General features: G+C 34.9%; 2 protein-coding genes across 3 annotated transcripts; one reads left to right on the top strand and one right to left on the bottom strand.

The window, feature by feature from the left end:
• Positions 1-41: 41 nt before the first annotated feature.
• LOC133864180 (uncharacterized) lies at positions 42-13,141 on the bottom strand. 2 transcript variants are annotated; one of them, XM_062300434.1, is made up of 4 exons: positions 12,526-13,141; positions 11,117-11,977; positions 7,201-8,334; positions 42-3,402 (listed from the first exon to the last, which is right to left on the bottom strand). In XM_062300434.1, the coding sequence occupies exons 1-4, from the start codon at positions 12,689-12,691 to the stop codon at positions 320-322; spliced, it is 5,244 nt and encodes a 1,747-aa protein (XP_062156418.1). In that variant the 5' UTR covers positions 12,692-13,141; the 3' UTR covers positions 42-319. The 2 variants fall into 2 exon arrangements, with proteins under 2 accessions (XP_062156418.1, XP_062156419.1); XM_062300435.1 differs by having other exon boundaries at positions 42-3,399.
• LOC133863377 (uncharacterized) lies at positions 13,016-24,420 on the top strand. The gene is made up of 7 exons (XM_062299320.1): positions 13,016-13,079; positions 23,079-23,234; positions 23,459-23,614; positions 23,719-23,763; positions 23,857-23,994; positions 24,099-24,143; positions 24,218-24,420. The coding sequence occupies exons 1-7, from the start codon at positions 13,016-13,018 to the stop codon at positions 24,418-24,420; spliced, it is 807 nt and encodes a 268-aa protein (XP_062155304.1).
• The last annotated feature ends 1,569 nt before the right edge of the window (positions 24,421-25,989 follow it).

Here is a 25,989-nt window from a genome sequence, read left to right as displayed (position 1 = left end):
TCCAGAGCACCGAATAAAAGCATAAAAGGATAACTGCAAAATAGGAGAAGGCATCAGAAAAGATTTTGCATATAAGAAATTAGAACTACCCCTGCCAACTTTCACAGATTATTTCTGTATTTTCCATCCAATACAACAAATATAAAGCTGCTGGAATATTACAAGCACCTAAAATACTTTACCAAAAAGACGGCCTTTGAGAACCGTCCACTGCCCTATCATATAATTGAACAATACAAAAACTATTATACAGGGGGCGGCAAAAGAAAGATATTTGCCGCTGAGGTCCTCTTAAAGAGGCCCCCTCTGAGCACATCTACTACCTACCTAAGTCCCCCTTACCTCTCCAAGATTCCTCCTCTCTTGTGATGCTCCCCGCCTGCCCGCCATACTGGTCCGTTTTAGCATAGTGCATTTTAATGGCTGCCACAGGATCAGAAACACCAGTGCACGGTCCCCCTACAAGAACTCCACCCCTTCCTACTACATTCATATTCATACCAACCATCCCCCTCCCCTGTGGCTGTACTGCTTCAAACCCATTTCGTCTCTTCTGGAGATCAGAAAAAATTTCTTGCCGCTGTTTCATATCTACTCCGAATGGCTGAACTTTTGAGCCCTCTCGGCTCCTATACACCTGATAATCAACCACTCCATTGCTGCTACTTATTTCCATTGATGGGAAAACCGACACACCATTCAAATTTCGTTCATTACTCTTTACAACTGCCTGCAATGGCGGAGGCTCTATCTTGGGTGCCTGTGTAGGATAATTGCCAAAAGCAGCAGGATATTTGGCCAGCAAGATAGCAGAATCAGGAAAAGATGAAAATCCAGTTTGTATTCTATTCCCATCCCAGAAACCAAAACTCCTCATTGAAACATTCTCAAGGCCCAGGTAATTATTCCGATCAAACTTCAGGACATTTGAATTCCCATCCATATTGTGGTGGCCAGAAAATTTTAAATTAGATTTGTTGCTTAATTTAGGATTATGGATCCCCTTTTCCTCATTCTCATGGGTACTAGAATTTGGCATCTGCATAGAGGATGGATGACTGAGAATCTGACCAAACAGTTTCACATCACCATACCTGCATGGTTTATCCGTATCTGACAAACTCCGTGAATGAGCTCTCGAATGAACACTAGTTTGTTCCATCTTCTGGGACAGAAGTGGAAGTTCAGCCACTGAGCAGAGAGGCTTTGAACTGCTGCACTTCTGAAGAAAGCAATCCTGTGTCACATATCGAGGGGAAATATTCCTGTCCGACTCTGGCAGGGTTTCAACTTCAGAAAGCTTTCTGCAATTAACATCCCCGTTCATATCTTTCTTGTTCGACATCTGCAATGGATAGCCCCTGAGAATCTGGGAGGATTCAACGTGAGTCAATAAAGGATTGCCCGACAAATTCTGGTGAAAGTCATCTCTACTAACAGATTTAGGAGACTGCTTATCCCTGTTCCCATGAAAATCAAGTGTCGATGACAATCTATCTTGATTTAGTGTTTTATCACACAAAATGGCGGCAGAATCTAGAGACACAGAAGTTGCAGAAGGAGAACTCTGCTGTGGCAAAGAGATGCCATGAGGCTTTTCCATAGAATCCAACTCCAAGGAAACTTTATACTGATATTCGGGGTTGAGACTGAAACCAGAACAAGAACTCTCTGCAGCCACATGGGATGCATTTCCTGTTGTATTTGAATCTTGATTCGAGCATTGCAAGCTACTAGGGCCAGTTGCATCTCCATCAGATTTTTCGTCTTGTCTGTCATTCAAACTACTTTCTGGCAACAGCAACTCTTGCCCCTCTAATTCATTTTCAAATCCCTCAGAAGCAACAGCCTTATTCTCCAGCAAGGCTTCTGAACTCAACGGGACAGGGTTGATTCCTTCTACAACAGCTACCGGTCCTGTGATCGAAATACCCTGTTCAATCGCTTGATCTCCTCTGGGTTCTGCATTTGCCAAGACAACTGCACATTTCTGAGCATGCACAGAATCGGACTGGTTTTTAACCACATCCCCAATATTGCTGTCACCGTGAAAAACTAGCTCAGGCCTATTCTCTGACTGGCATGCATCAGAAGCCAATTTTTCTACAGCCTCCAGTTCATGGTCCATATGTTCCATCCCATTGTTTTCCTGTGACTTGTTCAGATCAGATTGCAAGTTCACAATCTTGGCAGGATCAGATTCGTCATGGTTCATGTTCATGGTGGACAAAGGCAAGTCCTCATCCAGTTTACAGCCAGAATTATTGCCACAGATAACTGAGCCAGTCTCACCTGTCTCTACAACACAAGCATCTTCTGTGTCACTTCCGCCTCCATTGGCGTCATCACTCACTGGTGTTCCTACATTTCTAGGCCCAGGATGCATCAAATCCAGTCCAAGGCACTTCCGAGCCTTGCTAAAGAAAACCTTGCATTGGTCCCGTGATCTTGTCCTCACACATCGTGAGATCATCACAAAATCCTTCCCATAAGATGACACAGCCTGTATAAAGAGAGACTTCTCCTCATCCGTCCAATCAGAAGGATCCATTTCCCCACAGCTCTCATCAGAACAAGTCTCATCATCAACATTCTGTGTAACATCAGGTGTCAAAGGCCGCTTTATTAGAGAGTCCACTTTTTGGCACTTCCACTCCCGATAGCTCTCTCCAGGGTCAACAGAGCTTGTGATGCAAGAACTCATAGCCTCTGATGACAGGGAACCACATATACCAGCTAAAACATCAACAGCAACTGTTTCCCTTTCATTCCCAAGAATATCAAGACTACTGGACCTTTCTAAAATTCCATTATCACCCCATAATGTTTTCGAATCACTGTAGCCACCTAAAAAGACTCGTCCAGCACTTGAATGCCGACTCCTTGCACGGTCATCAGCACGAGCTGCCATCATTGAAGCTGCACCTAACATATCAAGTGAAGCAGCATTCATCTCCCGATTCCACTTTTTCTCTGATGTCACCAGATAGGTACTAGTAAAGAATGACTTTGCTTGCTTACTGCTATCCTGTTTCTTTGTTTTCTCAAAACAATCAGATTTGTGATTTTTGTAGTAGAACTCCACACAATCTGCTGTTGTCTTGTGGTCGAGGAAAGAAGCAATCTTCCAGAAGTCTTTCCCAATGGTGGCTAGCTTATCCAAGAAAATTTCTTTCTCTTCAGGCGTCCAGGGGTTGATCACAGCCCGCTCTTTCTCAACAGCACAGGGATCTTCAACTAATCCATTACTCGAGATAAACCTTGACCCCATTTTTTCCTTTTTGTCCAAAATTAAGGCTGGCATCTTCAAAGTGTAGCTGTAAAGCTTGACTTGGGAATCTGAAAGCATCTTGCTTGTAAAATTGAGCATCTCTGTGGTAGGGACCAGGCTCAAATTTCCTGCTGCAAAAAAATATTGTAAATTAATCATGAAAATAAGAGTCGGTAACATAACATGAAATCAAGCAGGAACCAAATCAACATAAACATTTTTCACTGACAACCTAACATCCAAACACACTATTTGTTAAAAATAATCTAACATGTCTGCAAAAGAAAAAAAAAAATGTATCTAGACCAAATATCCTTACTGTTTGGGAATCAATCCAGCTTGACCCCAAAATTGGAAGTATAAATAACTGCTGAAAGATCAAAGGATTTAAGCACAAGAGAAGCTTGATGTTTCAGAGCAGGGGCAGTACCATGTTTTTCATCACCTTTCATATTCAAATAACTCAAGGCCAAAAAACCACTACCCACATGCTTGACTGAGACTTTTTCAACTTCAGTGACTGACCAGATCCCGGTGGCATCAAATGCATATCAACATGTCAAATTAGGGAATTGCTCTAACCAAACCTCAGTACCATAAGATGCAGTAACCACCATAATCCTTGATATACAACTGTACCTGCCTGATCAGATCTCAACTTGCTAAAACTCATAGACCTCGCAGCTAATCTCTCTTGCACCATAAATCACTTTACTAGGAAAAGAGAGGAGTGCGAAATTTCAATAGCCTTTATATACAGCCTGCCTATGCCGGTGCAATTTCACTCATGCACTACACGATGATATGCAATATCAAAGTATTTTCAAGGTTCTACCATATACCTCTTTCATGTCCATAAAGGTCTGAACAGCCTCACAAATGTAAGACTTTTATGGTATTGAATAATAAAGCAAATCCTTATCTTCTAATCTGAATTAGTCTTCCATGAATGTCTGATAGTAGGTAATATCAAATAGCCAGTTCCACTGATAGAGATTACTTCAGGTGAATGATAGCCAGTTCATCTTGTATCTAATACAAGTATCACTCGATTGTTCCATCAACAATCAAAGCTCATAAATCTTCCAGAACATTACTTGTAGATCAATGGAAAACCCAGTACGATATTAAGATTGATATCTTCTTCTACCTAAACCAGGGTCACGTCAGGATGTTCTCCCAAAAAAACGAAAAGAAAAAGGAAAAAAAAAAAAGAAGATGCATTGATATTGGAAACACACGATTAGTGTCACAATATTAGAAAAGACAACCATACACAACACAATCAAATTAAGCCTAGTTTTTTCTTTTAACTGCAATTGCTGAAAAAAAAATATCACAACCAAGGCAGAAAGTTCTAATGTCATCTACAAAACAGAAGACTATAATGCATTAATTTTTTTTTTTATGTATGTAATTCAATCTTATTAAAAAATGCAAAGAGGCGCAACCCAAGTACACAACAAGTATACAAGAGAGACCCCAAATTGAGAAGTAGAAGAGCACAAATCCAGAAATTCTAGAAAATTAGAGCAACATGAACTACCGTAAGCTACCATCCAAACATAAAGAGATTTGAAAATTATAGCTTTTAACTCTAACACCATTCTCTCACAATCTACAAAGTTACGTGCATTACGCTCCTCCAAATACACCACATTTCGCATAGAGGCATCATCCAGACTTCCAAATTACATTGGCTTCCAAAATGACATTTCCAACTAACCACCAACCTCACCACCCTTTCAGGCACGACCCACTCAAACCCAAAAAGACGGAAAACCAATACCCACAACTCTCTAGCCACTTCACAGTGGATCAGAAGTTCATCTATGGCCTCCCCACTCTTCTTACACATGCAGCCCCAATCCATCACCATGACATGCCTCTTTTGCAAGTTATCAATAGTTCAAATCTTATGTAACATCGCCATCCACACAAAACACCACTCTCGAAGGAGCCTTAGTTCTCCAAATGCTTTTCCAATGAAATGAAGAACTAACAGGGGGTAAAGCACACGATGAAAAGATGAGACCTCAAATACTCTAGGACTCATGCTTTGCGGAATTGGCCAATATTAGGGCATTTCTACCAAGAATAACATTGTTCTTCACCTCCTGGTACTCTTATATATTCGTCATTCTTGAAGCAAAGTCAAGGGCCCCCCACTCAATACCAACCTTTAACACCTGAGCCAAATCGAAATCCATAACTTGTATTTAAAGTCATCAATTAGGGGGGAAACGAAGATTGTCTCCTAAAGCTAGCAATCTATCCATTATTAAAGAAAGGCATTCACAAATAGGGAAACAATAAGAATGTTCAGGGAACAAGCAATAAATAATTTATTGAATAGTTTCTTTGGCCTTCTATCTCAATTTTATGGCAGTCCCTGAAATACCATAACAATTTGATCAAACAGTGCATTGTTCCTATGGTGTACTTGTAAATCTTAAATAAAAACAATAACCTTTCATGTGTCCGATAAACTGAGTTACCACCAAGAAGATGAAAGCATGTGCTGTACCGCACAACAAAGTAACAAAAGAACAGAGAAGGGGGAACTATAATCTTAATTTACTTGTAATATTCTGCATTAGACTATGATTTTGAAAAAGTGCAAAAGTATAAAGAAGCAAAACATGCCTACCATGGAAAAAGTTAAAGAAATTGCAAAGTAATTTGACATAATGCATCCTATTTGTAGTTCAGGCCATCAAAAGCACAAAAAGACTTCAAGAAAGATGAAAGTTATGACATTAATCATGGTGGAGATTGGTTCTTCCACAAGGGTGAAATTTTGGGTGCAGATAGTACCATTTCTTGTCAGGTGTAAATAATTTTTGCCTGATGAATCCACCACTCCTTGTCAGGTTTAGAATAATTTACCACAATAATATTAAGCATAAATACAAAAATAGGATATCATACAAAATAGATAAGCCAATACAACAGTGATTAAAAAAGAGGATATACCATTCCAAGTACACCACTAATAAAAATTTGGGAAAAGTACACATCCCCATCAAACTACCACTCAATTGTCAATGCCCCATCCCCCCCCCCCCCCCCCAAAAAAAAAAAAAAAACAAAAACAACAAATTGTGTCATGTCCCCCCTAAAAAACTACCAAAAAAATCAATGTCCCCAGGCCAACAACAAAAGACAAAAATGACCAAAAAAATTTTTCAATAAGACAATAATGTCCTCATAAATTAGAAAGAAATTTAAAAAAATAAAAAATTACAGCCTAGTTTTTTTCCTTAAATTTTTCGTTGTTTTTTAAGATTTTTTTTTATAGTTTTTAGTTTTTTTTTTTAATTTTAAGTTTTATATTTTTATGAAGGGTATTTTTACCATTGCGGGACATTAACATTTTTTGGTAGTTTAGGGAGGACATTGACAATTGGGTAATAGTTTGAGGGGATGTGTACTTGCCACTAAAACATTTGTATCTTCATTTGTTAAAATTATCTTCTTTTGCTTTATGTTCTCAAAACAAAAACATTAACAAACAACTCAAAACACCTAACAAACATACCCAAAAAATTTTGTTGTATAATAATAAATCACATAGTTATCTTCCGATGCTACACTCAAAAAAGTAATATCGTACCAACATGTAATTTACAATACTTAATGTTCATGGATGAGTTAAATATTCAAATTTTCCAACAATATAAATATATATAGAAGTCCCAAAGCACTAGACAAAGTGCAACAAACAAAATTTGAGAGGAAATGAATCCAATTCTAAAAAGCCTATCCGCACCAATAAGCGCACAAAAATAGAACAGGATTACACAGAAAACATACTAAGTTACAGACTAAAGGAAATTGAGTGCTTCATTTCGTAGCCAGATAAAAGCAAATCCAGAGAATAAAAATTATTATCATGTAGAAAGAAGTAGATGTTAAAATTTTCTTACCAGGAGAAGAAAAACGAGAGCGAATGGAGGATCGATGCTTTTGATTCCCACAAAGTGTTGCACGCAAACTCAAGTCAATTTTTTTCTGAGATTTTGGACGGTGTTTCCTCACAGAAAGCAATCGCATATCTTCCTTCCAAAGGTGCCGAAAGACTTTAAACTTTAGTGTTAAAACCCTCTCCTTAAATCTTAAAAACTGCTTCCTCATTGCAAATTTTTCTTTCATTAAAGAAGCATTCTGACAGGGCCAGAAATTGGCAGCTCGAGAAATATCGTTCATATGTTGATCCCTTGGTAATAGCTTATTAAATACTTCAGATGCTCTATCTGCACATTCTTTATTGGTACTCAATATTACATTACATAATATATCTTCTCCACCTGTATGCAGGCTCACGTCAATGGAAACAGGTTTACCAGTCTTTTCCCCATCTGAACCCAGCACTGAGCATTTCGAATCCATGTTTTGAGACTGAATTTGAATTGCATCAAAATCACCAGAAGAATCACCACGATCCACCTTAACAGATGAAGAGACTGCCTTCACCAAAGTAAGAGGTTCAACAAGCTTAGACGTTGCAGTTCCAGGACTATCAATATCCTCATCCTTAATAGTTGCATGAACTTCTTCTAATGCACCATTACAGAGAGGTGTATTCTCCACAGCCATATCCCCAGATGAAACAACTTGCAATGGTGTGGGTCTGAGGGTCAAATTGGAGACAGCATCTTCTTTATAGGGCTTTGTATTATTCTCCACTGGCAAAGAACTGGATGCAGCCGGACAGGGATCACCACTTTCAGATTGAGACTTCAGTAACTTAAGTTCATTTTCAAGTGAATCAATTTCAGATTCAGTCACCTCCAGCGCCTTTGAAACTTCACTTTTACATATTGATAACTTATTAATAGCAGTGGATCTCACAAAACTTGAATCCACTGAGCTTGAGTCGTCGTATTGCAACAATTCAATGAGTGAAGGGCCCAAATTAGCTATCAAGTTCATATCTAACTTCTCTAAATTAAAAGGAAATCCCTCAAGGAGATTTTGAGAACCAGCACTAGGTGAAACGCATAAATTACTAATATCATTATCAATATTTGCGGACTTGCCAAATGACTTCTCTTCCACACCTGTAACATTGATTGCAAAAACATACATTAGAAGAGGTATTGGAAAAGGGAGTATAAGATGCTTACTCACAAGGGGAAAAGCACGAAAACGTAAGTATTAATTAACAACTCAATACTTCTTTTATCATAAAAAAAGGAAAAAAAAATGAAAAAATGTCCATCAATAAGCTCTAGAAAACAGCAGTTACATCAGAAGAAAAAAAATATATCTTTAAAAAGCTTTCAGAGTACATATTAGCCAGTTTATTATTATATTATGTACGTGCAGTGTATATGTCTGAGTGTATATGTGTGAAATATATTTCAGATTCTCAAGGTTCTAGTCTCGCTGTACGTCGCATTCTATTTCTTTTCCTAGACAACATAAGAAAGGTCAAGATGCCCAATAATACCTTAATAGTGGAAGACACAGCAACAAAAACTCTGAGGAAGTCAAATTACCAAGTCATTGAAAGGGAGTGCAGAGAGAGACAGAAATGGACACACATAAGTTTAAATTATACCAGTTCTCTCCCAGAAAAAATATTACACCAACTTCTCTCCATCTTGTCAACTCCCTTTTTCGGATTAGACACTAACTGGCCAGGGAATAACATCCCCCACCCACTGCAGGACAAACATTAAATGCAAAAGCAGTCTTTATGATGTTATCATGACACTATTCTTTTGAGTGACATGTATTAGACATTTAGATTTTGTTTTTCTTTTGCCTTTTGTACTTTTAATGAGAAGAAATAATCTCATTGATTTTAAAAAGAGAGACTTTTTGAAACAAAAACAAATAAATATATGACCTTTACAAGTAGTCACATATTTACTTATAAAAAAAAACAACTAGTAACATATTCTTTGTGATAATTAAATTCATTTTAAACAAGAAAAAATTCATCTTGAGCATCATCCTTGTCTGCCATCCATCTCCATCTACCAGTAAATTCCCACAACCAACAGACTTCAACCACCTTCAACTCTTCAACTCATATCACTTGACACAAGCACCCATATCTATCAACTTCATACAACTTCTTAAACCTCTCACACATCATCACCACCAACAACTGCCACTTATCATCCACTTCCACCTTCACTTTCCTATCCCACACAATTTCTCTTTTTTGGATTTGGGGTGGATCTAAATCCCAATAACCTAGATTATGGAGTCCAAAACAATCTTAACTTTTCAACAAAATATTCCATCTTAAGGTTCACACAAGAAGATGCACTGTTGTAATCATGACCGAAATTTCCAACCTCTCCATGCTTTTTTTTTTTTGATAAGAAACCAATCTCATTAAAAAAGCGTAAGGCGCCCCTTGGTACATTGGGAATATACAAGGAAACACCTAATTAGAAAGAGAAAACCTCTCCATGCTGATAAGACATAAACCACGGCCATCTCTATCTAAATACCTAGCCATGTATGATCTTAAACTGTGCCTTTTAAATAAAAATTAAGTCCTTGAGTTGATTATAGCGCATTAAAAGGGGCGCCTTACGCTTTTTTAATGAAATTCTCTTACTTATCAAAAAAAAGTAATGGCAGGAAGGTGATAAAGATGGTCTGTAGCAGTAAGGACAGTGGTAGCTTGTAGTTGTTGGTATGTCACCCCAAGGCCAATGCCAATTTACTACCTCCCTCCCACTCCCTTGCCCATCTCTCTCCATTTTAAATTCCTTCTCCATTTAAATTACCTAAACTTCTGACACAAGTACTAGGCGAAAAACTTGTTTGCCAAAGTAACCAAATTACAAAATAGCAAACTACTTAAAAAGCAACACAAATCTTTAAAGAGAAAAAACCTTGATAATGTATCCAAAGAGTCATTGTCGTCATCTTTATGATAAGCTAAAAATGAATAAGGAAAATCCACAAAGGAAAAATACATTTAAAAAGAAGGAAGAAAAACACAATAAGACATTTCCACAAAGTCTAAATTTTGGGTCCTATGATAATTGGATTACCTAACAAATCGCTTTTTCGGTACATACCAAATGAAATGGGTGAAATTTCTTTGAGAGGCAAATTACTAGTGTAATAAACTTCTCGTGGGTCCTACGATAATTGGATTACCTAACAAATCACTTTTACGGTATATACCAAATGAAATGGGTAAAATTTCTTTGAGATGCAAATTACTAGTGTAATAAACTTCTAGCCTAAAAATAAAACCATAAATCAACAATATTTCAGACCAAGGGTCAACTAATTATTGTAATAAATTACACCAACAAAATCCCCTTGGGACCAATTACTTGTGAAAAAAAATACACCAACAAAATGCAATAGTTCAGCTAAACTTCATAAATCTCATTGGCTCTGTTTGTTAATGTATTTTGGAATGTGATTTTTTATTTTTATTTGAAAAAGCGTTCTGATGAGACATAAAGGTGAAAATATTTTGAAGTGTTCTGTATTTTGGATTGATTGCTAATGTTTTTGTTTTGAAAACAGAAAACAAAAGAGAGAGAAAATGGTTTAACAAACGGAAGCATTATTATTTCATTCCCTTCCATTTGATACTCACTAGATAGTGGCACAGGCCATGCCATGCCATGGTCCTTACAACAAAGAATTTATATATTTTATTTCAGTTAGCTTCAAATCTATTCCTCTAAAGAAAATCTTATTAACATTTGAAACTTATAGAAAATAAACATATAAGTGGCTCAAAAAGGCTTCAGAAAGGAGAGCTCTCCTTGTGTGTAAACAGTAAAGTAGATAAAGTAGATACTTGGCAATAACTTCAGAGAAATGTTAAAAAGAAAAAACTCGGAAACCTACCTGGTGAGGAGCTGCATGCAACTGAGGATGGAGTTGCAGGTGATGCACAATCTGAAAACCCTGCAACTCTGGGGCTTTTGTCGGCCATATTTGAAACAAATGAATGGGTGAATTCTGCATTACAAGTTGTAACAATAGTCCCATCTTTGCTCAAACTAACATCAGGGCCTTCAACTTTCTTTTTCTCATATTTTGCTAGTCCCTCACCCCATCCAAGTCGAGCCTTCTTCTTGGAAGTCATTTCTTCAGATGGTGCAGCAGACGTCACACAAGCGGCAGCATCCCCTGAAGGGGACTGGACAGGAGTTGCATTTTTCAGCTGCATATCAGCCTTTGTTTCATTGGAATCCACACCCCCCATGCTCTTCGAGCTACTTGAATGGCTGAAACCTGAACCCCGTGAAGACAAGCTTCCGGAACGGCTCCACTTTAGAGGTTTCCAATCAGCCGAGCCCAGTGAGTTCTCTCTATCAAATCTCTGGCCTGTTCCCAACCCACTGACACCACCCATCTTATCATGCTGGTCTTTCAAGTGAAGCTGATCCCATGTATTCACAAAGTCGGAATTAGGATGAGAGGGGCAAGTTATCATATCATCCACTGACCTCAGATCATTATTACTCACATCGAGCAGCCTGCCAGACGTATTTGGAGAACCATTGCTTGTTTCCCTGGAATGACCTTTCCAATCTCTCTGACCCAATCTATTTTCCCTACTGCTCCTGCCATATTTTCCATCCCCACGCGAAACAGAAGGCCGGCAGCTGTCATCTTCCAGCATCTTGTCACCAGACCGAGAAGGCACATACCCATGACCAGATTCTTCGGAAAAAAGGTGCCAAACACCCTGCTTACCATGACCTTCAGAAAATTTTTAAACCAAAAAAAAAAACAAACAACAACATATCAACACAAGCTAAATAGAAAATCTCGCCAAAAAAAAAAAAATAGACAGACAATAATTTCCCCAAAAAAATCCCAGAAATGTTACGTTATTCCCCAAATAAAAATTATAACCCCGGATCTGAAATAAACAACGAGACACGCTAATCATAGATCTAAGCAATAATAATGAAAAAAAAAATCCAAAACCAGACAGGATCATCAAATACATCAAATCAGACATGTTCTGGGGATAAGAAACCAATCAAGTTATCAAAAGTCCCTCAGAATCAACCCAAAAGTCACAAAATTTTACCATCATGTCGTCGGGCCGTGGAAAACGTACAAAGTCCTAACGTTCTTTATCTAAGAAATATATAGCTATAAAAAAGGTCTGAGACACATAGAATCATGAGCCACGTATGGATTTATTTAACACCAAATATCATCATAATCACCCAAAAATGGGACTAATTGAAAGAGATAAAGGGCTATGGGAGGCTGATTGAAACACTGTAAGAACTCACCTGGTGGTCTGCGAAAATCGGCGGATCCCCAGCGATTGAACTCGCGAGATCCGTTATGCGACGAGTCCCTCCATCTAGCCACGGACCCTAGCGACTCCGAGGACCTCTCGTGCTTCCTCTCCTTGAAGAAGTCCTTCCGATCCCAAGGCAATGGTTCTGGCGGCATGAAAACCAGCCCAATCGCATGGGCAGCCACAACCCCAATCCGCAGTCACAGAGAAAGCCAAACAACACAAACGCCGTCGAGAGAAGGAATCCCTGTGGTTTCCAAACCCAGATCGCACGGGAAACCGTGTTCACACCCAACAAGCGCCAAATCTAGGGCTCCCAACTTCACGAACCGAAAAGACACAGCGCTGAACCTCAGATCGAACGCCAACCCTATGCCACATCCCAGCGCCGCACCGCACGAACCTGAGCGAAGACGGCGCTTGATATCTAGTTCTTCAGAACCGGATCGAAGAAGGTTACCTATAGAAGAGTCGAAGCCATGGATTCTGATTCTCTTCTAGGGCTTGATGTCGTTCTTCTCTCTTCCTCTGCCTTGGCTGGCGGTGAACGAAACTCTGGCTTTGGAGCGACAATGTGAGAACGTGAGCCGATAAGGGACAAAGAGAGCCATGAGAGAGAGAAAAAGAAAGAGAGAGAAATTGGTACTCCGGATCTCAACGGCGCCATTAAACTGTATTCAACCTTATTTCGCGTCCGCTCATAAAAAAATCAAATCTCTGTTTTTTTTAATATTTATTTTTTGTGATTTTATTTTGTTTAATTTATTTCTCTGTCTATCTTTTTTCCTTTTTCTATTCTTATCAATCAACTTTTTCTTTTTACACTGGCCCCCTGTGTCCCCGTTAGGACAAGGGAAAACGCCCCTAGTTTGGGGGGTATTTACAGGAGGTAGCGGTGCTGCGCACGCGCCCGCATTCCTCCTTTTTCTTCCGCTATGACGGTTTTAGCCTCGGTTACTTATCAGAATGACAACACCCTCGTGTCAACTACCTAGCCACAGTTTTAAAATTTTGAACTTTATGGATTTTTTGATGGGTGACGTGATAACGTGGCCCTTAATCCCAACTGGCTAGAGCTGAAACCCCAATAAATAAAAGGGTATGTATTAGGTCTACTCATTTAAAATAACCAAAAAAAACCATTAGAGGAACAATTTTTTTTTTTTTTTTTTTGGGAGGGGGGGGGGGTCTATAAATGGCTTTTTATTTAATCGATTTAAATTTTTAATAACGCTTGACCCAAATTCGGGTGTCACATTAGTAATTAATTATTGTGTGTTGCACAGAAATAAAACACAAAACAAACTCAAAAAATAAAAAATAAAAAATTATTAAGTGGTTGGCAAGTAAACTGATCTTGATATTAATTACCAATCATTTCATAATTTATCCTTCGTTTTGAGTTCAAAAATCATGGATGACAGTTGAAATTGAGAGTAGAAATTTTAATAAAAATATTTTATATACATTTTGGTTTTGAGTTAATGTATGGAGCTTGTATATAGTCGGTACCCAAACACAAAGGAATAAGCATGTTATATAAATATGTGTGTTGATACAGTAAGGTATGATAAATAACCAAAATAGCTAAAAGTAGGATAATAGGTTTTGGTACAATTTTCGGTACGGTGACGTGTTGCCTTGTGATTCGTTGCCTTCCTTGATATTCGCTCTCCTCTCGTGGGGGTGCCGACCATACCTCTGCTCCGATGCCTAAGTCAATTCAAACTTTTTATTTTCTGGAGAGTATCAATAATCTCAGAGCTTAGAGAATCTGCCTGTCTTTTTTCAAATACTTGGCGTAGTAGTCTTATTTATAGGCTCACAATTCACAATTATAAAACTGCTAGAATACTTGGAGCATAATTTGATTAGGAGTCTGAGTCCTAGATCACATAGTCTTTAATCTTGTCTTCATAGAATTTGAATTGGGTAGTAAAGTCCAAACTGGATAGGACAATATCTCTTCAGCTGATGCCATACTATTATGTACCTTATCCCATATTTGATAAAAGTCTTATATTGATATACTCGGGATATGTGTCTTTTTGGAGATAACGAATGGTCTTTTACTTAGGTCTGATCTAGTCGGGCCGACCCGATGGGCTTGGCCCACGTGTCTTTGGAGCCAATTATTTCTCCAACAATAGGTTAGAGAGGAACCACCATTAATACTTAAATTAGTAAGGATAAGAGATAAGCTAATTAACAAAGTCTGAATAGAGGTTATAAATGCATACAAGGTGAAGGTTATTTCCTTCCATATATAAGCTCGTTGTTACTGGCTTTTTTTGGTAAGGTTTGGAGCCACCCGCTCAAATTTGTTAGAAGCACGGATTATTACTGACCCCGACCCGACCCGACACAGGGAAGAATTGGGTAGGATGCATCCCATGAAGGTATGCATACATCTTGGTCTCAGAAAAAAGGTAGGTCTTTACTAATAATTATGCCTCAATGCTGTAAAACACAAGCATCTCCAAAGTATGTCAGTAATGGTATAGACAATTAGACACTACTTCTGCAGACCATCAGTACTGTTTTCTACAAACACATGACCCGTACATTAACTTGCAAGACAGGATGACCAGCAAAATCATTTTGTTAAAAAAAAAAAAAAAAAATCCTTTAAATTGGATTTATTTATTTTTTATTCAGTTTAAACTAAAATATATTTGTAGTGTATGTGACATTTATATACATTTTTAATAAATAATTTGATTTTAACCTGTATTTAATTTAATATATTAAATTAAAAGTGCTTTGTTTGTTAATATCTTTTGTGAGGTATTTTTTGTTTTTTGTTTTAATTTTTTTTTTTATGTGATATAAATGTGAAAATTGTTTTCATATTTTTAAGAGTATTTTGTGTTAAGGTTGTTTGTTAATATTTTTATTTTGAAAAGAGAAAACAAAAAAAAAGGTAAAAAAAAGTGTTATAAAAACAAAGTGTATAATGTATTTTATTTTATTTTCTCCAAATATAAATATTAACAAACAACCAAAAAACAAAAAACATTCAAATTTACTTTCACTTTTATATCATATTCAAACAAATTTTTAAATAAAAATTTATTATCTAAAAAAAAGCATTAACAAACGAATAATTTATTTCAAACCAATTTATAGGAGTTTTTCCATAAACAATATAAGAATAACTTACACTATTAGAGCATTTACAATGACCTATTCATAATTTATTTAAATTAAACTCTCAAAATCTACTTTAAGGGTTTTAGTTAGTCATTTTTTTAAACCATCAAACAACAAACTTTTTAAATATTTATCTGCTTAAAATAAAATACTATTTTGTAATCATTCAGAATAACATTATCACGTGGAGCAGTTTTTATTCATTAGAAAATGTGAGAATATTGACACGGTTTACAAAAAGTATTATTAAAAAAAATTATAACATTGTCTTTTTTGCTCTTTAAATCTAAAGATAAAAGTTGACAAATGTTTGTTAAAGAGTCTATTATTTTGACATTTTTGTAATTTTTATTAAAAAAAAAAAAACTAAATATAAATAGTTCATTATGAGTGCTTTTACCTTTTTAGGTCAATTTTGGATTCTTTGGCAATGATAGAAATAAAACTAACTCTCTATACATAAAAGAAATAAGAGCCAAAGAGAATTCCTCAATCCCCGAATTTATAGAATGTTTTATTGAAATGCGGAGTGAATAACAAAAATAATGTTCAAACTCATATTAATATCATGTTAAATCATAAGTCATTCTAAAAACTTTAACTTATCAGAAAGTTTTGATTTAATCATTTAATTAATATTTTAATACTAATAAAAGCATTAATGAAAAACCAAATTAATTTTTAAGCCCATATATATGTGTGCATACATATATATATATGGGAATATTTTCAAAAATGGAGGGCATGACCCCACCTTCCTGATTCCGCCCCTGCTTGCCATAAACTTGGTACTGAGTTATGAAATACCCATGATAAATTTAAATTTATGAGCCCAATTTATTTACTAGATATTAAAAATCTTTGTCCATTTTTAACCCCAGTTTCTCAAATGACCTGATTCAAAATTTTCTATCTTTTCCTCATTTTATTTCTCTCTTTATTTCTCTCTTTATTTCTCTCATTGATGTTTCCTGCTCACTCCTTCAAACACTTTACAGACACACTCTATTGATTGGAATTGTGGTTTCACATATCAAAATATTAAAGTATTGATTAATCATTTTTTTTTTCTTTTTATTAGTTTAATACCCGGATTCATTATAGCCCGTCCCGTGATATTCCAACTGCCCTATGAATTAGTTACTCCTAAACGAGTCATGAAAGGTATAACAAACATAACTTGTCTCCACATTAGATCAAGAACAGGGTTAGAGGGATCAAAAACCGCTAATTCATATAGAGCCATCAAACTGGCCCAACCAACAACTAGAGTTGTATGCATTATATGGACAGAAAGCAAATGACTCGGATCATTCAATACGACAGTATGAACACGATACCAAGGCCAACCCATGAAAATACTCATTTATCAACGAAAAAAAGACAATATGTAACTTTATTGCACTGGAAAAAAAAAAACTATGCTATGGACCTCCCATTTTCAGTAGAAGCTTTTTGAATAAGTGGTGATTTAACATGATATCAGAGCCAAATGTCATGAATTCGAACATTGTTTCAGTCATTCACCCAAATTCAATTAAATAAATGATGATTTAATACCCAAAAAAACAAAACTTGTATATTATTGTTCTTCGGCTAAAAAAACATAATAATTTGCCTCTGAGACAAGAAAAGAAACACACATCATAAAAATCTAAGATCCACGACATTGATTTAACTTTCATGCTCACATGGCAAACCCCATAGTTTACTTATAGGGATGTGTTATTTTTACATCACATTATCCTACATTAACTCTACACAAAGACACATTGAGTGTAAGACCCACATGCATAAATCATACATTTTATGTGTCTTGGTGTAAAATTAATGTAGGGTAATGTGACGTAAAAAAATCATTTTCCTTACTTCTAACATGTGATTTACTTTTACTAGGTCCATGAAACAATAATATCTCAACCTAGGATCCTCAAGGATGTCAAAGTCAAAGTTACTACGTTTTTAATTTTTGATTGGATATGTCTTTCGAATTTGAATTTGCTGCTTTTGTACCATCTAGATTTATTTAGGTGTTAAGGATAATGTGGCAAGAGAGAGCTTGAATTGATGCTCAGATTGATTTTTTTTTTTTTTTTTTTTTTTCTGACTTTAGTTTGAGACCCAAAGTTATTCACTTGGGTTGGACTGATAGTTGGTATTGGTGTTCAAGTTTTTTCTTGTTTTTATTTTCCTTTGCTATATCTATATGGCTCTATGCATTAATGCCCAAAAGTTATAAAAACCATATTTTTATCTCATATTATATGATAATGTTAACGTGTTGGTCACAATCAACCCTTAAATAGTTAAAGTAGTTATTATATCTTTTTAAAAAAAAATTAAGGGTTGTCAAAATTGTCATGTCAACTTTATGAATAGTTGCAAGATAAAAATGTGATATATAATTTATTTTTTTATTTTTTGTATTGAATTAGATGAGTTAAAGGTAAAATAGGGTCAGAGAAATAAAAATAATCCATTTCATACTTCATATTAAAGTTTACATCCAATTGTTTATATATTACTACATGAACAAAATGATATTACATTATTTAAAAAATTTAGACCGTAAAATGGACACATCACACATAGGTACTAAATTAGTAATTGTACACTACACATTTTATGCTTTCTTAATGCATTTTTGGTAATTTAAACAATTTGTTGACTTTTTACATGAACAGAGTTTGACTATGGACTTCAGTTGGAGCATTACTTGAGTTCGATCCGGGATTATTGACTAATGAAATAAATCTGGCCAAGCAATTATTTTGGAAATTAATTTTGATTTTACTGGAATAATTGTTTCTATTAAGATCACTAACAATAAACTTCCAACCATTTTTCTTAATTTATAAAAAATTTAAAGAATCAAACTACTTTTTTTTTTCTTTTTCTTTTTTTTTTTTTTTTTATAAAACAGCTTCTTTTTATATTTTCCTATATATATTAACATATTATTTATTCACCTTTTACTTTTTTTTTTTTTTTTTCTTTTTTTCCTTTTTAACTTTATTTCAGTATCCAGAAGCGTCTTCATTATTTTGTCTTCTCTCTCATCTCCGTCTTCACATCATGTGAAGCAAATCCACAAAGAAAAGTGGATTGTCCCGCCATTTCCAAATAGGGCTTGCTGTTCGAAGACGGAATCCGAAGATGATCGAGGACTTTTTGGCTAAAATGGCGTAGCCCTTATTGTTCGAAGCAAATCCTCTTGTACAGGGAGCCGTAGTGCAACTCGTCGAGTATCATGGCGTAGAATATGGAAATCTAGGGCAATGGATTTCACGTTTCTCTTTGTTGAATTGGGAGTTTCTTTTCTTGAATCAGGTTGCATATTTTGAAGTCCGAGTTGGGCAATGGGTTTTATTTGTTGAATTGGGGCTTTATTTCTGTGTAAGCTCTCAAACCACAAAGAAAAGTGAAGAATTGAGTGCTGGTTCGTGTCTGCAATTCATGTTCTTCAGCGGTTGTGGACATGGTGTGACGACAGAAAAACAGAGAGAGATCTGTGCCAGGACAAGGGAGGACAAGGGCGTGAAGGAGAGAGGAGAGAGACATTTTTTTTATTAAAATATCGAGCTACCTAAGAGAGTTATGTAAATTTAGTGCATCTACTGCTGTGGAAGTTATTTTGTAGTTTTTTTAAAAATTTTCTTCATATTTAAGGAAGGAAACGATTATAAGAGCAACCGGTAGTAGTTAACTCAATCATTTTTTACTAACCAAAAAAAAAAACTCAATAATTTTTCATAAATTTAAGAAATAAAATTATTACTATTTTTTATAAAAAAAAAATACTTCACAATAGATTATCTTATCTTTTTTTATATCAATTAAATATTCTTTTTTATTTTTATTTTTATTTTGTTTGCTTTCTTACTTTTTATCATTTTATTATACGGTATTTTATACCAACCAATTATTTTTTTTTCTTTTTTACTTTTTGTCAATTTTTTATTATTATAAAGTATATTGGGTAGCTACAGCACCAGGGACGGAGCCAGAAGTTTTTATGGGCAGGGGCCGATGGCAAAAAAATTTTTTTGGTAGGGGCCAAATAAGCTAAATTTTGATTTTTACCTTATATTTTTTTTAATTTTTTAGAGTGTTTTTTTTTCTCTATCTAAAAAATATTTTTTTTTTAAGGAAATTGTGGGGAGGGGGGGCCATGGCCCCTGCCAGCCCCCCCCTCCCTCCGTCCCTGTACAGCACTACCTTATATATAAAGAAATACTGTAGTTACCAAAAATTTAAAAAAAAAACATGTATATTTATGGTATTTGCTGTAAAAGCTATTTTGAACTTTTATTTAAATTTTTTTTTTTATATATTTAAAAAAAAAAAAAGAACTATTAAGTCTATTATAAAGCATCTGCTTTGAGAAGCAATAAAATTGAAAGAAATTTGAGTAATAATCGCTGACATTTTGGGAATCTCAAGCTTCCCGCCCAGAATGTACTAGTTTTCCCACTTCAGCTCGCCCCAAGACGGAGTCAAACTACCAAACGACAATTTTGCCTACGTCGGCCACGACACGTGCGGACTCACACGTACGATTCCTTTGGCTTTCTCTTTGGGACGCAACCGAACACGTGCCCGAGCGCTCACTTTCAAGCTTCAAGCTTTGAAACTGTCAACTTTCGTAGTTCCACATATTTTATTACGCAGGACCTCCTTCTCCAGAAATTTACGTTTATGCATCTACAATTTCCAGTATTATATTTGTGGCACATAAGTTTTCAAAAAGTCGAAAATTTGATTTGTTTGGGGGATTGAGAAAATGTTGATTTAACTTAGGTGCCGTAAAAAAAAGTTACAGCTTTTCAACTGCTCATATTTAATTTTACTGTCTCACTTTCTCATGAAAAATGTATAATTAAATTTTAATTTTTTTTTACCGCACCTAAGTCAAGTCCAAAAATGCTAAGACACATGACTTCAACATTTAATAGAAAGTTAAAGAGCCTTTTTTTCAATCAAGTAAAGACTAATTTATCACTTTAAAATAGTAATATAATCTAAATTTCTTTTAGGTATCGTTTGGTTTGCAGAATGAATATTTTACTCTTTAGTTTGATAACAACTCATATACTTTAATTGGAATCGAATCAAAATTACTAAAAAAAATCCTAAATTATTATTTTCTTTTAAAAAAAAAAAGTTAAATTATTATTTTTTTTAAAAAAAAAAACTAGTTGGTGGCCAGGACACCCCCAAATTTTTCGGGGGTGGTCACAGCACCCCGGCTTCATATCGCTAGCCACTGTAAATTGGGGTTTTCTTTTTTTTTTTAAAAAAAAAAAAATGAAAAATTGAAAGAAAGAAGAAAATAATTAGTGATTTTTCTGAAAAATGTAGTTTATTCATTTAAGAATAGCTATTCATCTAATCTTTTTAGAGGAATAACTATTCATCTTCGCAACTGAATAGTTACTTCAAGGAATAGACCTCGATCTACCAAACGACGTAATTATTATTCCATAGGAATAGTCGTTCTATTCTAGGAGTGTATTCCGCGAACCAAACGAGGCCTTAGTGCTTCTAATTCTAATTAAATTACAGACAAAATTTTTGTTTAAATTGAGTTTGGAGAAATTTTTTTTAACTCAGTCCATTAAACTGACATATGTTTAGAATGCATTGACAAAATTTTCATTCAAAGAATTTTATCCAACCCAATTTATTGAATTAAGACGTGTTATTTAATTTGAAAAAATTACACACATATCACCTTAATCTAAACATTTTTAAAAAAATTATTTTTATTTTTATATTCTTTTGATGCATAGTAGAGCACAATGTTTTTCACTTCTAATTGAATACCCTAAAATTCTAAAAACGTGTGGTTTGGTTTGGCATTTTGGCAGCCGGAACATTTGTTTATTATATATAGTGTGTCCTAAGTCAGTAGAAAGTAAAAAAGACAAAGAGAAAGCAGAAGCCATGCGAGAGAATCAAAGATAACGTGGGCTTCTCTCCACTGCCCAATTAGCCTCAATGCATTTAAGTCTTCGAAAGTGATGTTATTCTGACAAATAAATAAAATAAAATAAAATAAAAATATATATATATAAGTATTCCAGCCGGCTTCAATGTTTCGTGGGGAAAAAATAAAAAAATATACTGGGTTTCGGCCTTTTAAGCATTTCTAGTAGCTTCAAAAAATTATTATTGAAAATGTCAAATTTATTGATGTAATATTTTTATGAAGGTTGTGTCTAATAAGTACGGATGATTACTAGAAAGAAAGAAAGGGACTAAAAATTTGTTCAAATGAATATTAAATGTTTATTGTTTTTTGAAAGATGTGTTTTTTATTAAAAAAAAGAAATAAGGCTTTTTAAAAATGTTATAGTCAATCGTTTACTACTGTTTTTCCAAAGTAAATAAAAAGGGAAAGTATACTTGCCCGTTACCCGCAAGCTACAATGTTTTTCACGTCTTTTAATTTGGTTAACGTATTTTATTAATATACTATTGGTGTTATTATGTCCCTATTTCACAATAAAAAATAACAACAAATACCTTATATAAGATAAAAATAAAATAAATAAATAAACCTAAAAAGGCATCATGTCGGTCAATTCTGAATTGTATTTCTTTTTCATGCGTTGTATTTTTGTCAATTTTAAGACGGGAAGAAATTTGGCTACAATTATCACACAATATTAATATGACAGTTCCAACTAATTATTGTTAAAAAAAAATAGATATCGGTTGAGACACATCAATATTGTGAGATAATTGTATAATAAAATTGTGGTGTATAGCATTATTATTTGTAAAATGAAATTTAAAAAATGAATTAAAATCTCCAAAAACAAATTGAAAAGAATACAAAGTTTTTACTTTTAAACAAATAGCCCAAAAGGCCCAATTGCATTACATGGATAATTCCTTTCTTTAGAAGGTTCAAATCCATTTTATATTCCTGCCTGGCCCAAAACGTCTTCTACAAGCTTCTGCACGATTTCCCGCGTTTAGCATTCCAGCTGTACTCCATAATCTTCAATTCTCACGCTTACTCTTCAGCTGTATTCGATATATATTTTTCAATTAACACACTTCCACCCTTTATCCAACACGTGTCCCTATTTAAATTCTTGTCTGAACAACCCTTCTCCGGAATCCTGGATCCACAGCAATTCTTATTTATGGTGAGTCACTGTTCTAGTATTTCACTGTTATTTTATATTTCATTTCATTTTATTCTCTGTGCTTACACATGTTTATTACTTTCAAAATCTGATGGTTACTTTGATACATAATCTGATTCAGATGAGGATTTGTCGATCGCCATCCATCACCGTAGTAGGCAACACCCATTTCTTTTTTCAAATTTTTAAGAATCTTGTCATCTGATTTGTTTTGTTCCTTCTCATGTAGGAAAATCTGAATTACAAGCTTTACAGGCTGCAAAGTCTGATGGTATTACAGCTAGACATGTGAAGATTGTGGAACCAAATAAATCTGAAGATACTAATGAAGATGTGGATAAGATTGAAGATACTAATGAAGATGTGGATAAGGATACATCTTCTGGTGAGTGTTATAGTATTTCACTGTTATTTTATATTTCATTTCATTTCATTCTCTATACTTACACATGTTTGTTACTTTCAAAGTCTGATGGTTACTTTGAAACAGAATCTAATTCAGAGGAGGATTTGCTAGTCGCCCTCCATCACAGTGATAGGCAGCACCCATTTTTTTTCCAAATTTTTAAGAGTTTTGTCATCTGATTTGTTTTGTTCCTCCTCATGTAGCAAAATATGCATTACAAGCTGTACAAGCTACAAAGCCCGATGGTACTACAGCTAAACAGGTGAAGATTGTGGAACCAAATAAATATGAAGATAGTAATGAAGATGTAGATATGGCTGAAGATACTAATGAAGATATGGATAAGGATACATCTTCTGGTGAGTCACTGCTCTAGTATTTCACTGTTATTTTATATTTCATTTCATTCTCTATACTTACACGTGTTTGTTACTTTCAAAATCTGATGGTTACTTTGATACAGAATCTGATTCAGAGGAGGATTTGTCGGTCGCCCTCCATCATAGTGGTAGGCAACACCCATTTCTTTTTCCAAATGTTTAAGAGTCTTGTCATTTGATTTGTTTTATTCATTCTCATGTAAGAAAATCTGAATTACAAGATGTACAAGCTGCAAAGCCTGATGGTATTGCAGCTAAACAGGTAAAGATTGTGGAACCAAGTAAAGCTGAAGATACTAATGAAGATGTGGATAAGGCTGAATATACTAATGCAGATGTGGATAAGAATACATCTTCTGGTGAGTCATTGCTCAATTATTTCACCGTTACTTTATATTTCATTTCATTCTCTATGCTTACACATGTTTGTTACTTTCAAAATCTGATGGTAACTTTGATATAGAATCTGATTCAGAGGAGGATTTGTCGGTCGCCCTCCATCATAGTGGTATGCAACACCCATTTCTTTTTCCAAATTTTTAAGAATCTTGTCATCTGATTTGTTTGTTCCTTCTCAAGTAGGAAAATCTAAATTACAAGTTGTACAAGCTGCAAAACCTGATGGTACTACAGCTAAAGAGGTGAAGATTATGGAGCCAAATAAAGCTAAATATACTAATGAAGATGTGGATAAGGCTAAAGATTATAATGAAGATGTGGATAAGGCTGAAAATACTAATGAAGACGTGGATAAGGATACATCTTCTGATGAGCCACTACTCTAGTATTTCATTGTTATTTTATATTTCATTTCATTTCATTCTCTATGCTTACACATGTTTGTTACTTTCAAAATTTGATGGTTACTTTGATACAGAATTTGATTCAGAGGAGGATTTGCCGATCGCCCTCCATCACAGTGGTAGGCAACACCCATTTCTTTTTTCAAATTTTTAAAAGTCTTGTCATCTAATTTATTTTGTTCCTTCTCGTGTAGGAATCTAAATGACAAGCTGTACAAGCTGCAAAGCTTGATGTTACTGCAGCTAAACAGAAGAAGATTGTGAAACCAAATAAAGCAGAAGATACTAATGAAGATGTGAATAAGGCTGAAGATACTAATGAATATGTGGATAAGGATACAACTTATGGTGAGTCACTGTTATTTTATATTTCATTTTATTCTCTATGTTTACACATGTTTGTTACTTTTAAATTTGATGGTTATTTTGATACAAAATTTGATTTAGATGATGATTTGCCGGTTGCCCTCCATCACAGTGGTAGGCAACACCCATTTCTTTTTCCAAATTTTTAAGAGTCTTGTCATCTGATTTGTTTTATTCCTCCTCATGTAGCAAAATATGCATTACAAGCTGTACAGGCTACAAAGCCCGATGGTACTACAGCTAAACAGGTGAAGATTGTGAAACCAAATAAATATGAAAATAGTAATGAAGATGTGGATAAGGATACATCTTCTGGTGAGTTACTGCTCTAGTATTTCACTATTATTTTATATTTCATTTCATTATCTATGCTTACACATGTTTGTTACTTTCAAAATCTGATGGTTACTTTGATTCAGAGGAGGATTTGCACAAAGCCTGATGGTACTGCAGCTAAACAGGTGAAGATTATGGAACCAAATAAATCTGAAGATACTAATGAAGATGTGGATAAGGATACATCTTCTGGTGAGTCACTGCTCTAGTATTTCGCTGTTATTTATTATTTCATTTCATTTCATTTCATTCTCTATGCTTACACTTGTTTGTTACTTTCAAAATCTGGTTGTTACTATGATATAAAATTTGATTCAAGGGAGGATTTGTCGGTCGCATTCCATTACAGTGGTAGGCAACGCCCATTTCTTTTTCCAAGTTTTTAAGAGTCTTGTCATCTGATTTGTTTTGTTCATTCTTGTGTAGGAAAATATGAATTACAAGCTACAAAGCCTAATGGTACTGCAGCTAAACATGTGAAGATTGTGGAACCAAATAAAGCTGAAGATATTAATGAAGATGTGGATAAGACTGAAGATATTAATGAAGACGTGGATAAGGATACATCTTTTGGTGAGTCACTGTTCTAGTATTTCACTGTTATTTCATATTTGATTTAATTCTCTATGCTTACACGTGTTTGTTACTTTCAAAATCTAATGGTTACTTTGATACAAAATCTTATTCAGATGAGGATTTGTCGGTCGCCTTCCATCACAGTTGTAAGCAACACTCATTTCTTTTTCCAAATTTTTAAGTCTTGTCATCTGATTTGTTTTGTTCCTTCTCATGTAGGAAAATCTGAATTACAAGTTGTACAAGCTGCAAAGCCTGACGGTACTGCAGCAA

This window comes from Alnus glutinosa, chromosome 3, assembly GCF_958979055.1.
Source record: "Alnus glutinosa chromosome 3, dhAlnGlut1.1, whole genome shotgun sequence".
Lineage (NCBI taxonomy): Eukaryota > Viridiplantae > Streptophyta > Magnoliopsida > Fagales > Betulaceae > Alnus > Alnus glutinosa.
Note: the sequence above shows the minus strand (reverse complement) of the source record. Positions and strands in the feature narration are given on the sequence as shown.

What these genes read in the sequence shown, in the direction of transcription:
- LOC133864180 (XM_062300434.1), bottom strand. Translation starts at nt 12,691, where the DNA reads ATGCCGCCAGAACCATTGCCTTGGGATCGGAAGGACTTCTTCAAGGAG. An exon ending in CGATTTTCGCAGACCACCAG is followed by an intron (nt 11,978 to 12,525) that starts GTGAGTTCTTAC and finishes AATTTTCTGAAG; the next exon opens with GTCATGGTAAGCAGGGTGTT. An exon ending in CTCTCGTTTTTCTTCTCCTG is followed by an intron (nt 3,403 to 7,200) that starts GTAAGAAAATTT and finishes ATTTTTTTGCAG; the next exon opens with CAGGAAATTTGAGCCTGGTC.
- LOC133863377 (XM_062299320.1), top strand. Translation starts at nt 13,016, where the DNA reads ATGGATTCTGATTCTCTTCTAGGGCTTGATGTCGTTCTTCTCTCTTCC. An exon ending in TTCCTCTGCCTTGGCTGGCG is followed by an intron (nt 13,080 to 23,078) that starts GTGAACGAAACT and finishes CTTCTCATGTAG; the next exon opens with GAAAATCTGAATTACAAGCT. An exon ending in GGATAAGGATACATCTTCTG is followed by an intron (nt 23,235 to 23,458) that starts GTGAGTGTTATA and finishes CTCCTCATGTAG; the next exon opens with CAAAATATGCATTACAAGCT.